At 49.6% G+C, this 15,988-nt stretch overlaps 1 protein-coding gene and 1 long non-coding RNA gene across 2 annotated transcripts in view; both read left to right on the top strand.

Annotated features, from left to right (window-relative positions):
- LOC147645945 (uncharacterized) overlaps positions 1 to 15,988 on the top strand; it is a 166,975-nt gene that overhangs the window by 16,519 nt on the left and 134,468 nt on the right. The gene's annotated exons all lie outside the window — the stretch shown is intronic.
- LOC147645947 (uncharacterized) lies at positions 1,401 to 14,045 on the top strand. The gene is made up of 14 exons (XM_086874087.1): positions 1,401 to 1,641; positions 3,309 to 3,346; positions 3,789 to 3,920; positions 5,058 to 5,402; positions 5,849 to 5,938; positions 6,338 to 6,512; positions 7,987 to 8,050; positions 8,747 to 8,795; positions 9,174 to 9,286; positions 9,879 to 9,996; positions 10,420 to 10,519; positions 10,986 to 11,182; positions 12,533 to 12,670; positions 13,779 to 14,045. Exons 1-14 carry the CDS (start codon positions 1,563 to 1,565, stop codon positions 13,905 to 13,907), a joined length of 1,767 nt encoding a protein of 588 aa, XP_086730213.1. The 5' UTR covers positions 1,401 to 1,562; the 3' UTR covers positions 13,908 to 14,045.

Raw genomic sequence — 15,988 nt, forward strand, 5'->3', positions numbered from 1 at the left:
GCAGGGAATGTGTCTGTGCTTTTCCCTGCTCTGTTCACTGACAAACAACCCTGAGCCCGTGGGACTGTCAGAGCTCCTTCATGCCATGAAATCAGGTTGTGTTTCTCATGGCATGTTCTGGAGGAGCATTTATTGGTGTGTCTTGTGCTGCTGGAAATGACACAAGAGCCAGGAGGGAACAGAAGCTGCTGCTGCCCGTTGGCTCAGGGCCAGGGAACCAAGTTGTGCTCCCGGGCAGTTGGGCCCTGCTGGAAGCAGAGCCGCGTTTCCCTTGAGCAGCTCAAGCTTGTGACAGCTCCAAACAGGAAACCTCAGCAGAAAACTCTTCCTCCAAACTCAGCTGCTTTCCCTCCTGCAGCTGTTTGGGAAAGAGCCTCAAAGCACAGACTCTGCTGGGAGCCATTGGTGCATTTCCTCCCTCCCGGCAGCAGCAGCTCCTGAGCCCTTCACGGGCTCCTGGCCCTTCCCAAACCCTTCAGCTCCCTTTCAACTCTCAGCAGTCACTAACATATGCATTTCTTTCATATTTAAACTGCATTTAAACTTCTCCTTTTCTCTCCTCTCTATCTTTTTGATCTCCTCTTTATCTCCTTTAATCCCGTCAGCACCAGTAGGATGGGGATGGAGTCTTGGGGTGGGTGTGGGATGAACTGAGGATCCAGCAGAGAAGGGCAAGGCAGAGGGGAGAGGACTCAGCCAACCCTTCTGCTGCTCTCTCCTCCCCCAGGCTCCAGCTAAAGCAAGTCAGACTGGAAAGGATCCCACAAATGCTGTGTTCTCCTCCCTCTGAGCTTGGCTGGGGATCCTCAGCTTCAGCCTGGTGCAGTGCCTTAGCTTCGCTAATTTGAGTTTTTTGGCTAATGCACTACATTGAAGAGGTTTATTATTACTTAATCACCATTCACCTTTGCCAAGTTCTGCTGCACTGTGCCTGCTTTTCACCCAATACACTGCTAGCTCACCTACACACATGTGCTTCTTAGGATAATATTTAGATTCATAGCTTACTCTATAAAATCACACAATTACAGTTGAAAACTCTCCACCATCTCACTCAATGCAGTTTTTTATTTGCTTATGGCATATTCTTACTTGCAGCTATAGGAACATAAGCTTATGAATTCTCGACTCAACGTCTGTGAACCTTTAGCATTGCATGAACCCAAGCTCCTTCCAAGGCTGTAAATGAAACCCTTCAGTATCTGTGGAAGTTTCTGTCTTTCCATTTCCCACAGCCCACCAAAGGATTTGTGACCCTTTGTGACAGAGGAGAACCTGCCAGGCAATTTTGTGTTTGCTGTAGGGAAGGTTGGGTTGCTCTGCATCAATTCCCAGAGCAGCGCAGAGCATTGGCTTTGTGATGTCAGGGCATGGATGCCACCTTGTCGTGGTGACATCCTAAGGTTGCCTTGGTGCACGGAAGGCCTCAGGGTCAGAGCAGCTCTTGGGCTTGCTCAGTGCAGGAGCATCCTCCTGCTTGAGGCGTTTGTCAGTGGGCAGCTGCACACTGACAGGAGCCGTGTTTGTTTTTGTGGTGGAGCAGAGTGTGCAAACTGGCAAAAATGATGGAGCAGCTCGCTGCTGCCGTTTGCACCATCTATGTCATCGGATATTCTGGATATTACCTCACCAACCTGGCACGTAAGTAGAGGTTTTCCCTGTCTGGAACCTGAGCTGGCTTTTGTAGGTCTCCCTGCTCTTTCTTAGTGACCGGGTTGCTATTGAAACACAAAGACCATGAGGATGCCCCTGGTTTGGTCAAGCTCCTGTCAACACCTTCAGCAAAACACGGGGTGTCTGTAGCCAGGGGGCTGCGGGCAGCATTTGCAGGGCTTCTGTTCCCTCCACGGGAGAACCTGTGGCAGCAGAGTCTGGCATTTCCTCACTTTGCTGGCTCAATCTCTTGGGGTGACTTTACTTTTAAGATAGCTCTGAGAGCTCGGGAAGTTGAAACTGCTGGAGGCTGATGGGAGTTTTTTCTCCTGACTAATTCCTGGCCATGGGTGAGAATTGGCAGCGGTTTTAACTATTGAGAAGTGAGATCAACCTGTGAACACCACCTGAAGATGTGAGGCCGGGAATTTCTTGCTCTCTTTGGTTTCTGGCTTCTGACGAGGTCACAGGGCTCTGTCTCGGCCTCCTCCCCCCCTCCAGGCCGGACAAGGCTGCAGAGGACAGGGTGGGGGGAGAAACGGAGCCGGCCGGCCTGACTTGGTTTGCAGTTTCTGCCATTGAACTGAAACCTGACACCATCAACATCTGCACCTTTGGCAAGATTTTAACTCTTTTACTGCCTGCATGAGACATGCAGATTAATCCTTTTTTTCCAGAGAGAGAGAGAGAGGGAGTGATCAACCATCAGCCCATCAAAGACAGTGATGAAAAAAAATAAATTTAGAGGGGGAAGAGGAAGAAGGAGATGCTTTTAATAAGCTGAAATATTTTTCTGTTAAAGCTATGGAGATGGACAGTAGTTTTCTGAATAAAACCTCCTTTAATTCATGACAGAGTATATTGGGAGGAATGGAGTGTTTCCAAGTGAGGATTTTGAGCAAATGATGAAGTAGTTGTGACACTGTGAGATGCTGGAACAGAGGGGGAGAAGTAAGAGTTGAAGATTTGGGCTTTTAAGAAGCAAAAAGAAAACTTCTGTTTCCAGGGGGGCTCAGAAAAACAGATAAAGAGAACTTTTGTCTTTGAATAACTCATTCTTAAAAATGACATCCCTAGACTCATGACCCATAACACACCTCAGAGTGATGGGAAATGGGAGGAGATAACTGATGGCAGATTTCCTGACAGCTGGCATCAGAGAAATAGAAAGCTATGAAGAAAAATAGTTTTCTTGTGAAAAACTCCATAGATAGCATAAGAAGACTTTTGTTTCTCTACAAAGACTGATGAAAAGACTCCAGCAGGAATTGGGACTGTTGTAAACACCAAAGTTCCAAAGTATTTTTGTCTCTATGTTGTCATGTAAACAAGGGAATGGTTGGGTAGTGGGGGAGAGAAGGGTTGTTCTGGAAGTTTTATTCTGGTTTCTTATTCTTGTAGTTTTTGTTAATGAACTTTCTTTATTCCATTTAAGTTTTAAGCCTGTTTTGCTCTTGTTCTAATCCATATCTCACTGCAAGATACAAGTAACTTTTCTAGTGATTTTTTTGAAGTTGTTGCTTTAAACCACACCAGTCAAGCAGGACACCTTTGAAAATGTAGACTGGGAGATCTTCTCAGATGCTGTTCTAAATAGGCCACGGTTCTCTCCTCTTTTCTCAAAGAATTTGGTTCCTTTTCCTTGCCCACTGCAGGTCATCTGAGCCGTGTGTTCAGAGGTGCCGATCCTGAGGTGAGTCAGAAAGGAACATTTGATGTTCCTGGTGTTTCAGAATTGTGCAGGGAACTGTGAGCTTGGCCTGTGGCAGTAGAGTGCAGAGGGCCACCTGGGTGGGCTGAAAGAAGATCCATTTCCATGTTTAAAACAGCAATAGCAAAGGCATTGTTGGCTATTTCCTAATTTTCATTGCAGAGCTTTAAAAGAACTCAAAGCTCAGATTTGCAGAGAGAACGTTGCTTGCTGATAGTAGCCAGGGTGAACTCTCTAATTCAGAGCTATTTGCAGCCTGGCTGAATTAACCCATTTTAATTTAGTTGGAGAGACTCAGAATCCCATTGCTATCAAAGCTGATGATTTGTGCTTGGTAGAGCTGGTTGTAGAAATCGAGCTGAAGAGAAATAAGGTTCTAAATGATAGGGAGCTGCCTGTCCCTAACTCCACCATCTGTCCACAGAGCCCAGAAGCAAGAGCAGACTCTGCTGTGGCTCCCTCTGCTCCTGGAGAAGAGGCCAAAGAGGAGCAAAATGAGCAAAAGGAGCACAAGCCTCCAGCTGTGGTCACAGCCCAGCCTGACCATGCCCAGACAGTAAGTGCCAGTGCTGGGTGCTGCTGTCTTTAGTGCAAGGCAGAGCTGCAAGTTTCTGAGCAGCCAGCACTTGCTGTTGCTGGCTGAGGATGCTGAGTGCTGGAGTCCTGCCAGCACCCAGCCATTCCCCCATCCCGTGGCAGCTGGAAATTGGGCTTTGAGCCGTCGTGCTGAGGCCCCAAAGCGCTGCTGCCTGCGGGTGAGCAGCTGGCTGCTTGGCTCAGGGAAGCTCTGTCTCTTGGCTTCTGCCAAGCCATGGCCAAGGGCTCACATGGCATTTCTGGGGCTCACAGGGCTTGGTTTGTTTGCTGTCTCTTTTTGGAAACCTCTGGATGACCTGGAGAAGTGTTCTGCAGTTTTCTGGAGTAATTCTTCACTTCTGCAGAGTCTTTTAGGCCACCTGTCTTTTGGCTTTTGATAAGCTGCAAGGAGATGATTGTGTTGTCCATGCAGCTGTGGCCAGCCATTCTTGTCCTGTGTGGCCAAAGAAACAAACTGTGTAGTTCTGAACCCTTCTTCTGAGGCAAAATCCACAAGTGGCAAGTTTCTCTTGATACGTTTTGTGGTGAAGTCTGCAGCTTTGGAAACTGCATTGGAGCCTAGTGTGGGGGCAAAGCTGCAAGTCCTTGAGTGCTGTCTTTTGTTGCTAAGAACCCCTTTAGAGATGGTTGTTTTTTCTCCTCAGAGCTGTTTTCCTCCTCCTGCCTCTTCTGTCCTGACACTCCCTGTTTAACCTGTAAATTTCTGCCTGTCCTAGTGAGGTGAGACAATTCCATGGTTTAGGTGGTTTTTGCTGACTTTGGTCATACATGCATTACATGACCCATGGCTTCCTTCATTGGCATCCCTAGGGGTGTGTCAATTAATTTGTTGGTGGGGCCTTTTGAGGATCTCTGTCAGTGCCACTCAGAATTCTCAGCTGACAAAAGAGGGAGGAGAAACACCTTGGTCCTCTTCCATATCCTGAGGTGGCCATAGAGGCTCTCTGACCTGCAGCAGAGGATCCAATTGCACACATCCTTGTCTCCTGACTGAGCAGGATTTCTAACAAGAGTGTAGATGTCAGAAGGGCAGGAGTGGCAGGGCAGGCCTGAAAAGGGCAGCTCCCAGGCACTTGCTCTCCATTTGTGTGTACAGAACATCGAGGCAGAGCCCCAAGCAGAGCTGCCTGAAGCTCCGATGGCCATCATGGCAGTGAAGAGGAGGCCTGAGGAAGAAAGGAGAAACATCGAGGAGGAGATGAATCTCCACTGGCAGAGAGGAAATCAACGAAACCAGGTGAGTGAAAGTGAGGCAGACACTCCACTCATGGAAATTCCTCTCTGTCGTTCTTCACAGGCCTCCGAGGAGGAGCTTCTGGCAGAGCTGCAGGAAGCTGAGGCTAGGATCAGGGCAAGGGAGAACAGGCTGGAGGAAGAAAGGAGAATCATCCAAGAGAAATTAGATCTCCTCGCTCAGCAGCAAGAGGCTCTAGAAAATCGAGTGAGTGAAAGAGCGACAGGCACAGCAGTCACTGCAGTCTGGTGCTTTCTGCCCTTCTTGCCTTTCCTCTGCAGAGCAGCAGGGGGCTGGGCTGATGCCTCTCAGTGCCATCCTGCTGTAGTGTCTATCCCAGCTGCTTGGAAGGACATTTCCTGCTGTGCTCAATCTCAGCTGCTGCCCTGGACAGTGGCACCAGTCATTTGCCCCTTTTGCCAGCACTCATCTCAAGGGATTCCTGCTGGCCTGCTCCTGCTCTCCTTGTTTCTTCAGGGCTTTTTGCAAGTGAACACAGTCCCCCAGACAGATTTGGAATACAAGCTGCAAGCTGTCTGTATCCCTTGGTGAATCTGCTGCTGTCCTGCTCTTTCCCTTTGGTCACAGTCAATGAGCCTTGGCACACAGGGACAAGCTGTGGTCTCTGACTGCTTTGTTCTCTTTGACTTGAGGTGGACGTGTTGATATCTCACCTGGCAGCCTGCGAAGGCTTCCAGCAAATGCCGGCTGATGAAGAGCCCCAAGGTCGGCGGGAGGCACAGGTACTGTCCCAAGCACAAGTGCTGCAGGCTGAGCACCTTCTGAAGATGGTGCAGGAAAAGAGGACTGAGGGGGAGGAGCTCCAACATTAGAACAAGGAGCTGCAAATGTGTCTGCAGCCCTTGGAGGGGGAAAGGGATCCTTGGGAGGAAGTGCAATGGTCGTTGTTGCAGTCATCCTTCAGAAAATCCAGGAAAATGGAATATGAAACTGGCCATCAACTTGATTAAAACCAACCTTGGGTTTTGACCATTTGGTTCCAGAAGTGGGCATCCAAAAAATCCAGCTGATGAGCTTTGCATGTGGCTAACAGCAACTTCCTAACGGCTTGCATTTGAAAAGGGAACTCGGGGTAATCTCTGCCAGCCAGCTTCCTGACACAAACTCCTTTCTTCTCTCAGATCTACACAGGCTCTTCCATTCAATCTGCTGTAGCAGCAGCAGCAGCAGCAGCATCTAAAGGAGCCTTTGTTGCCCAAGCTGAGCAGTGGAGCCGGGGCAGTTTGTCCATTTCCAGCAGTGACACATCTGCTGCTCAGCTCCAGGAGAGCCTGGGAGACTTCGTGGAGCAACTGAGTACGTCTGGTGTATTTCTTGTCTGAGGGACAGTGTATTGTGTGCACGTGCCAGCAGAGCTGTAGCAAATGATCCTCCTCACTTTGGTGTCCCAGAGACATTTAGGACTCCCCACAGGAACTGCTGTGCTCTGAGGCAGCGAGAGAGCGCTCTGGCTGTTCCTGCTGCCTCTGAGGGCAGCTTGGACTGGCTCGGCTTTGCCTGGCATTCCCTTGCCACTAAAGGCAGAAGCAGGAATTGTTCTTGGATCAGCAGAAGGCTGTGGCCCAGCAAATGATCTATGCAAGTTCTGTGTGGTAGTGGCCAAACTGAACAGAGTATTTAATTCCTAAATTCTCCTTAGACTCCCGACTTCCCACCTGTTGTCAGCACCAAAAGACTTCACAGAAACTGATTTGGGATTTTGTCTTTTTGTTGTGGTTCTGTTTTCTGTGTGGTGTTTTTTATAGATTTTTGTTTTGGCTTTGGTGGTTTTTTGGTAGGTTTTTTTTTCTCCATCCTGAAAGAGCTGTTCTGCCCCATGTGTCTTACTGGTGTCATTTTTAGGACTGTTTTTATTGCCTCTACTACATCTACAAGGTTTTTATGAGAATGCTGTATTTTTGTCAGTGAGGACTCCTTTGAAAGAACATCAGGTGACAGCAGAAACAGAGAGCAAGAGATGTTTTCATTGGGCCCACAATGAAGAAACAGATACTTGTATAACAATCTGTAATTAGTATCCTAGTTTTATTTTTCTAAAGATATGTCCAAGAGACACATCGACGTGGTGTGATCAGATAAAACAGCACTGCAGGCATTTCTCAGGAGCGAGCCTGCAGCCCCTGTGCTGTGTATTCCTCAGATCCATGGCACTTTTTCATCCCTGATTCCCAGCCATTCCCATGACTCTTAGAATCCTACCTATTGGCCCAAGCCCTGCTCAGATCAGTCTCTGGGAAAACACATCAAGCCCTTTGTGATTCTGCAGCACAACCCATTTAATCTGCTTCTTGCCCATAACAGCTGCCAGTGCTGTGCTCTCAGAAAAGACCTGGTGGGGCTGAGAAAAGATCCCAGCTGATTTGGTGTCTACCTTCACCTGCTGGGACACAAAAGGGCCTTGATCTGCACCTGGCTGTGTCTGATCTCCAAGGCAATGCTGTTGTGTCCTGAACGGGGGCCACAGCTTGTCAGGGGCTCAGGCTGGCTGTGTCTTCTTGCCATTGCTTGTCAGTGCTCATGCTTGGCCTTTGCCAGCCTTGTGCTGTGCCCTGCTGTGCTCTCTGTGCTTCATTTCCTTCCAAGGACTGGACAAAATCAGTCTCTCTGCTGCCCATTTGTACTGCACAACTGCCTGTCTTGTTGCTGCTGTGCTTGCTGCCCAGCTGACCACAGAGGGTTCAGAGCCCCAGACAGCGGGGCTGCCTTTGGCATCTCCTGCAAGTTCGGATCTCTGCCTGAAAGTCAGCATCTTGCATTTTGTTTCCCTCAGGGAGGATGGTGAACAAGGAAAATCCCATCACAAAATACATTGAACTGGAAAGTCTTGGCAGAGGGTGAGTCCAACCACAGTCACTTCTACACAGCCACGGGCCACGTGTTTCCCTGGGAGAATATCCATCAAGTGGGAAGTCAGACAAGTTGTCCACATGTTTAGACAGCGGGCTTAGTCTGCCCCATCTCTCAGTACTGGCCAGAATTTGTCAAGTGTGCTCAGAAGGCATTGTCAAAGACATCTCCATGCTGCCAAGGTCTTGCCTGCAGCAAGGAACAGAACCTGGTAAATCTGCTTGTCTCTCAAGTGTGGGACAGCTCAGGATTCATTTCCTTCACATTTTTGGATGTCTCCAAATCATCTGGCCACACTAATGAAAGGAGAAGAATCTTGCTTGCCTGAAAGCACAACCTACCCCCAATGAGAGCTGTCAGATAACAGTTCTCAGGAACATTTCTCTCCAAGAGTTTGCTACAGGAAATACTCCATGCTCAGGATTAGAATTGCACAGTTTAGAAGCTGATAGCCGAGATGAAGGAATAAGCTGCCTTTTGGAGCTGAGGCAGTAAAGCCCAAGGCTTCAGGAACAGGCCCAGTGCCCAGGCACTTGAGGGGAAAATGCATCATCTGCCTTCTGGCAGACCCCTCCTGCAACCTGCAGCTTTTAGGCATTTACAGCAGAGCTCTCCTGTCTGGACTGGCTTCCACTGCAAGATCTAAATGGCTTCTCCTTTCTTTGCTGCTGTTTTTTTTCTAGGGGTTTTGGAGAGGTTTCCAGAGCACTTGACATTGCAACAGGAGGAGAGGTAAATGTCAACAGCCCCTGCAGCCTCTGCTGCTCTCCAGGCCTTTCCCCACTGCTGACAGCTGTGGCTGGAGCTTTGAGTAGAGCTGTGCTGAAAAGGCACAAGAAGCACAGACTGGAGCCAGCCTGCAAATTGCACTTGGAACAGGCTTTGTGGACAAGGCAAATCGCCAGTGGCCACATGTCCTGTAACTGACCCCCAAGGGAGCAGAGAAATGGGCTGTTGGAATGTCACTCCCTAATTACTCCAATGATGAGGTCTAATCACAAGGCACTTTGGTTCAGCTTGGCTGTGCCATTCCAAAATCACTTGCTCCATGTGTGTTGTGGTCTCATGCTACCAATTGTCTCAAGTTACTCCTTTTCAATGTCATTTGAGGTGGCCATAAAGAAAATAAATGTGCAAGGAGTGAATAGGAAGATACTAACCATGAATGAAATCAGGATCATGGAGAGTAATAGGAGTCCCAGGATCGTGAATTACTTAGCCAGGTGAGTGGTCACGGTCCTATCCCTTGAATGTTTGTTTACATACTACAAGCATGAGAGCTTAAAACCCCACTTTGGTCAGTGGCAGGAAATAGAGTTGTTAATGATTATTTCTCTACTTATCTCCAATGGATGGGAAGAGACTGCATTTTGTCTGCATGAATCCACCCTGGCAAATGCAGACTGAAAATTGTTCAAAAACCTGCATCAGCCCTATCTTAAGAATTCAATACCTTGTAAGTTCATTGCCTCCACAGTTCTTTGGGACTCAGTTTTTCAAGTTTCTTAAATGCTGATGAACCATCCAAGAGAGGATTGCCCTTGCATTGTTGCCCCTCTTTTCCATTGCTGTGCATGCCAGGAAGACTAGGTGCTTATTTCCAGAAATGCCATGCGTGACAGGTTTTTTATCTGGGCTCTTCCTAAACTGCCTTTCTCCTTGAGACAGCACAGACTGCAAACACTGCACAGCCTAGAGGCAATGTCTATGCCTTTACTTCTGCCCTTGTCTCCAAGGGACCCAGAAACAAGACTCAAGCAAAAAACCAACCTAGCCGTGCATGTTCACCTGCATGGCCTTGTTTCCTTTTTTCAGCTACCTTGTGCATGAGGAACTCTGGCTGGTGATGGAGTACATGGACGGAGGCACTCTGAGAGATCTCATCGATGAGATTCAAATGTCTGAAGGAGAGATTGCAGCTGTCAGTCGGGAGGTCAGGGATCCCATCTGTGCTTCCAAGGCCTTGAGCTGCATTGTCTGGGAAACAGGGGCTCAGAATGGGAGTGATTTCATGGGCCAAGCTTGGTTTCTGTGTTGCTGCTTGGCTATGGGCAAGCAAGAGCATCTCAAGGGAACTGTCTGTCAGTGCCCCTACACTCACTGGACTCACTTCCTGTACTCTTATCCCCTGCTCTTGTATTCTATCTCTGTCTCTTGCATTGGCATTTGCAGTTCTCCACTGAGAAAGGCGCTGCTCTGCTACTGTGGGAGCAGCAGGCTCTTGCTCTCAATGGCGCTGTGTTCTGCCATTCCTCCCCATTCCCCTGCAAAGGGAACCTTCCACAGCTGTTTCCTTGCTTGTGCGATGAACTCACAGCACTACTTTTTGCCCCCCTGGTTCTCTTTTCTCTCTCAGTGCCTGCAAGGACTGGATTTTCTTCACTCCAACCACGTGATCCATCGAGATGTCAAGAGCAACAACATCCTTCTCAGAACCGACGGCTCTGTCAAGCTGGGTCAGTGTATTCTTGCTCAGCTTCAGCCTTCCAGGAATGGGGGGTGTGGGGCTGCTTTCAGTGACTGCCAGCTCCCCAAAAATGCTGCTGCTGGCAGTGCAGGGGTCCCCCCTGCTGTGGGCTGAAGGCACAGTTGCAGGGTGCACACAGCTATGACAAGGAACCACAAGCAGCCAAGAGTGCTATTGCTCTGTGTGTGTGTCTGTGTGTGTTCCTTCCAGAGGGAGGGAGCTGCAATCTAAACCTTCAGGGGAACAAAAGACACTGCTGGAGGAAGTGTAAAAAATGGGGGGATGTTTGAAGTAGCCAATTCATATTTCCTTGGCTAAAGCCTCAGGGAAAGAGAGCAGGGAGTGTTGTCCAGGAAATTCAACTGCACATTCTCAAACTTCCACTGGGGAATTCTCTGGCTTGGTTTCCTAATTGAGAGTATTAAAATTAAAAGAGTATTTTGCTTTCTCCTCAGCTGATTTTGGCCTTTCTGCTCAGCTCACCCCTGAGCAAAATCAGCGGTGCTCGGTGACCGGGACTCCTTGGTGGATGGCACCTGAAGTGGTGAAGCGTCAACCATATGGCCCCAAAGTGGACGTGTGGTCTTTTGGAATTGTGGCAATTGAAATGGCCGAACAAAAAACTCCTTATGACAGTTTCACTGCTCGATCGGTAAGGAGCAAATACTCTCTGATCCCGCTGTCTTTCTCACCTGTCCCGTGTTCTCTGCTCACTGCACAAAATCCCATGGCCATCTGCTGGAAGTACTTCCACCAAGGCCCCTTCTACAAATGGCCCTGCAGCACATCAGCATCTGCTGGAGCTTTGGTTGCAGCACTGGGGGAACTCAAGCCTTACCTCGCCCAAACCATCTCCATTCTCAGGCAGCATTTTGCTTTGCCTTACAAGTCGTTCCAGCTCTTTTGGCTGTGTAGATGGCCCCAAGAATAGGAAACAAGCATCTCAGAGCTGGTGTTATCTTTCCAGAAATGAAGCAAAGAAACTCAAACCAAACCAAGTTTCTAAAACAGTGCTTTTGAGAGAAGAAGTGCAGCCCCATTCTTCTCACAGGGAAACTTGTCTGAAACCCAGAGATGAGGCTGTAAAGCCAGAGTCTCTTCTGCTTCTTGTGCAGTGCTGCTGAGACACTCAGTGACCACCTTCTTTCATAACCCAAGCCACTTTCTCCATATCACCAAGCTGGAGCCTGGTGACGAGGAGAGCCTGCCAAAACCTCCTGTTTGTTTCCTGGCACTTTCTGGGATGGGCACAGCGTTAATGCATTGACTTGAGAATCCAACGAGCACAGGCTTACCACAGGGGTGACACTTCTGATTTCACCATGAATATTTTCCTTTTGCCACATAAGGGAACCTGAAATTTTCAGAGTGCTGAGAGACAGAGCTGCAGGTGGCTCCTGTGTGCCCAAACAGGCATTTTCAACCCAATACATTTGTGGAGGCATCTTAATGTGTCTGTGTTGAAAATGAGATTCCAAAGGTTTGTTTCCTTCCCTGAGGAACACCTGCTGCATTTCCTTTCTTTTCTTCCAATTACCATCATTTTCAAGAACAAGACAATAAGCTGGATGAGTTTTGTTTTATGGCAGCTGTGCTTAAGGGACCAACAAGCACTGCAGAGATTCTTTTCATGTAAGAATCCTTGGAAATAGTACAGTTAGTTAGAATAGCAAAATTCCTCTTCCAAAAAGGCTGCCAAGCTGCTGGGAATCCTCCGAGAAGGAAACATGTATTTGCTGATGTATTTGCCACTAACTAGATCAGGCAATGAAATCAGCTGCCAATGCAAGATCTGCTGGATGTTGGCAAAGCTGTGGCTTTGGGGCTTGGGTTTTTTCATGATACAGGAAAGTCGTCATCCAAATGCTACAGGAAAGTCATGTCTGCCTCTCTGCCAGGGCAAAAACTGCCACTGCAGAGTGGAGCTTAAACAATGGGCTCTGGGAGAGCAGTTCCAGATGGGAAAGAAGCAGGTGGAGCCTTGTGTTTCCTTTTTCTCCAGGCTAAATTCCACATAGCCACAGAAGGGAGCCCACAGCTGCGGCAGCCCGAGCAATTCTCGCCTTTGCTGCGTGACTTCCTGAGCTGCTGCCTGCAGAAAGGCGAGGCGCAGCGCTGGTCTGCCAAGGAGCTGCTGCAGGTAAAATGCCAAAAGGGCTGCAGGTGAAACAGGGATGGGCTCCTCCTCCACTGAAATCCAAGGCATCAGATGAGCCCCCATCCTCCTCCCTTCCAACCTCGGTGCTGTTCAGCTGACAGTGGGGAGCAATCCTAGACTGGGCTGGGCTGGCAGGGAGTGCTGGGTTTTAGCGCTGGCTAAAATCACCAGGGCACTTACTCATTTCTTGCTGGGAGCTCTGGATTCGGAGAAGGGCAAAACAGGCTTCAAACTTCAAAGGAATAACAAATTTTATTATCAGGCCCACAAGAATAAGAAAGGTCTCACCTGTGCAGTGAAAGGGTTCAATCTCACCCAGGTCATGGCAGTCACAGTGTTGGATTTCAGGCTGTGCTGGGCCCCTCTCTCTGCCCGGGAGCCGCTGGGAGGGGAGGCTCGGCCTGGAGCCGTTGCTGCACGCCGGGGAGAGGGTTTAGTGTGGGCAAGATGTCAGCAGCCGTGGCCTGGCCCAGCCTGGGGCCGGGGTCCCGCAGCCTCCATCCCCCGCCCGGGAGCCGCTGGGCTCTGGCCCGGCCTCCCCCAGGAGCACAGGCCGTGGGCGAGCAGGGCCGGCCTCACCAGAGCTCCGTTACCTTCGGTCTCCGGAAGCAAAGAGGGCCAGTGCCCGGGATGGTGGTTTTCAAAATGTGCATCATCACAGAGGCACATCTCATTTCTAAATGGTGCAAAATGTTGTCAGTTCTCAGAACTAGCCAGCCATTGGCCTGTCTCAGGCACAGGGGAAGCTCCCAGCAGCTTCTCTCAAAGAAATCACTTCCGTGCGGGGTTTCTTACTTCTTTCCCTAAATGTCAATTCATCTCAAACTAACACACAGGGATATGGAAAGGTCATTTAGTCTGTGTCCTGCAATGAGCAGGGACATCTTTCAAGAGATCAGGATACTCACACCTCAGATATTTCCAGGGGTGGGCCACCTACCAGCTCTTGGGGCAACCTGTGCCACTCTTGCCCCATGCTCCTGACCTACTCTGACTCAATCCCCTTTCCATTTAAAAACTATTCCCCTGCCTTTCAAGCTCTTAGATTGGAAAATCATGCTTTCTTGTTGTTTTCTTTTCCTTTCTGCAGCATCAATTTATAACATCGGCCATGCCTGGGTCCAGCCTGGCACCTCTCATCGTTGCCGTGAAGAAGTGGAAGGAGGAGGCAGGAATGCAACAATCAATTTATAAACTGTCTTCTCCATGGCCAACTTAGAGTAGGATTATAGAGTAGGACTACAGAGTAGGATTGTAGAATAGGATTATAGAGTAGGATTGTAGTGCAGGATGGTAGGGTAGGTTTGTAGTGTAGGATTGTAGAGTAGGATTTTAAATAAAATTTCTAAAATCTCAACTCCTTTGGAACATTTCTCTCCTTCTGACCCTGTGAGAAAGCTCAACATTTCCTCCTGAATTGTCAGTTTTTTCTTAGAGGTGGAAAGTGACATTGATGGCTTCTTTGGTACAGTTTGTAAGGGGGGAAGGCTCCTCTTCATTCATCCTCTCCAGACCACACTGCCTTTGGAATATGGCCAACTGGCCAAGTTTTGCCCAGCTGTGCCATTTCTATTTGAGGCAGAAACAGCAATGGCATTTGCAGGAAAAACCAAAGGAGGAGCGGTGCAACGCAAACATCCTGTGCAGATGCAGGCTGTGCAGATGTGACTCGAGAGTATTTGGGTTCCTGCCACTTGGATTTGTATCCCTAAGAGAAATCTCCTTGGCTGGAGGAGAGTCTGGCTGAAGAGAGAAAGCAGAAAGAGCAGTGAGGGTGCTGTGCAAGGTCTCCTGTGGTGCAGAGCTGTCAGCGCCTGTGAGGTGAGAGCGGGCCCGGCCTTGGCCAGGCTGGAGCCCCAGCAGAGCCCTGACAGAGCCCAGAGAAGCCTGAGCCTCGGCAGAGGCAGGCTGGAAGGAGGCCCTTGGAGCTGCAAGAGGCAGCAGCCTGGCCCTGGCTGCCTCTTGCTGGCCCCAGGCAAATCCTCCGCTCTCAGAGCCAAGCTGGCAGCTGGCTGCTCCTGAGGGGAAGCGGCGCCGTGCTGGGCACAGCACACACTGGTGCCATGGGCTGTCTGGAGTCTGCACAGGACGAGAGAAAGGCAAAGAGCAGCCCAGGGCTGCTGCCCTGCCTGACCATTGCTGCTCTTGTGCCGCCTGCCCTGGAACTCCTGGCAATGGTCAGCAGTGTGTGCAGCACTCTGGGCACAGGGGGAGGGAGCCGGGCTGCTCCGCAGGCTCCAGCACAGGGCAGTGTCCTTCAGGCACGGCATTTCTGCCAGGGGAACCGAGGCCAGCGTGAGGCAGTGACAGCAAGTCAGGGCACATCTGCATGAGCCAGTGCCTCACACACCTCTGGGACCAAGCGCCTGCATTCCTGGAGCTCTGCACTGAGCCACAGCAAAGGTGTGAAATGCAGAGGGCTTTGCAGAAATATTCAGGGGCACCAGGCCAGCCTGCTTGGTGCTCTCTGGGGCACAGCAAGCACTGTGCAATGCAGCTCGGAGCTGCTGGCAGAGAGGGACTATGGGCATGTGCCTGAGGCTTGTTCTTGAGTAGTGATTTGGGAGGGAGCAGAAGTGTCTCAGTAGGCAATTGGTGTTTTCTTCATGAATTGCTGAATGAAAGACACAATGTGGCCTCACACAGCAAGAGAACTTGCAGAACTTACTGACCATAAGTTTGTGTTGAATTCCCAGAAAAGGGAAGTGTTGAAGTGTAACAAAAAGGCCTTTTGAATTCAGTTAGCTCCTGAGCCTTCATCAAAAACAACCACCAGGAGGCTGACAACTACATGCAGGGCCCTGCTGCATGGGCTTCCGCAATCATGGAATTAGAAAATATGAAGCTTAGGAAAGTAGAATGTGCCCATTAAGTTTAAAAAGTTTAAAAGCTTGTCCTGTGCAAAGAATGGACAAGTGAGTTTGTGGTGGAGCTTCCCCCTCACTCCTGGTGTTGAATAAACGAATCCCTGCTCTGCAGGCCCTACGCTATGGAGTACTGTTTTCTTGACTACTATTTGTGCATCATAATCACGCTATGCTTTTCACTGTCTTCTTAGAACCTTCCAGGCATAAAGTGAGTAAGACAGTGAGTTGTGTATTGATAGGGCCGAAGAAACATTTCCAAATGCCATCCTGGGAAAGGAAAGGACGTGAAACAGCGCTGGGGAAGAGCGTCCCTCGCACAGCCCTCAGAGCTGCCACAATGCACAAGATGGCGGCCGGGGCTGAGGCTGTGCCACCGTGCACAAGATGGCGGCCGGGGCTGAGGCTGTGCCACCGTGCACAAGATGCCGGCCGG

Source organism: Cyanistes caeruleus, unplaced genomic scaffold (genome assembly GCF_971803275.1).
Source record: "Cyanistes caeruleus unplaced genomic scaffold, bCyaCae1.hap1.1 HAP1_SCAFFOLD_143, whole genome shotgun sequence".
Classification (NCBI taxonomy): Eukaryota; Metazoa; Chordata; class Aves; order Passeriformes; family Paridae; genus Cyanistes; species Cyanistes caeruleus.

What these genes read in the sequence shown, in the direction of transcription:
- LOC147645947 (XM_086874087.1), top strand. Translation starts at nt 1,563, where the DNA reads ATGATGGAGCAGCTCGCTGCTGCCGTTTGCACCATCTATGTCATCGGA. An exon ending in ACATTGCAACAGGAGGAGAG is followed by an intron (nt 8,796 to 9,173) that starts GTAAATGTCAAC and finishes ATGTCATTTGAG; the next exon opens with GTGGCCATAAAGAAAATAAA. An exon ending in CGACGGCTCTGTCAAGCTGG is followed by an intron (nt 10,520 to 10,985) that starts GTCAGTGTATTC and finishes CTTTCTCCTCAG; the next exon opens with CTGATTTTGGCCTTTCTGCT.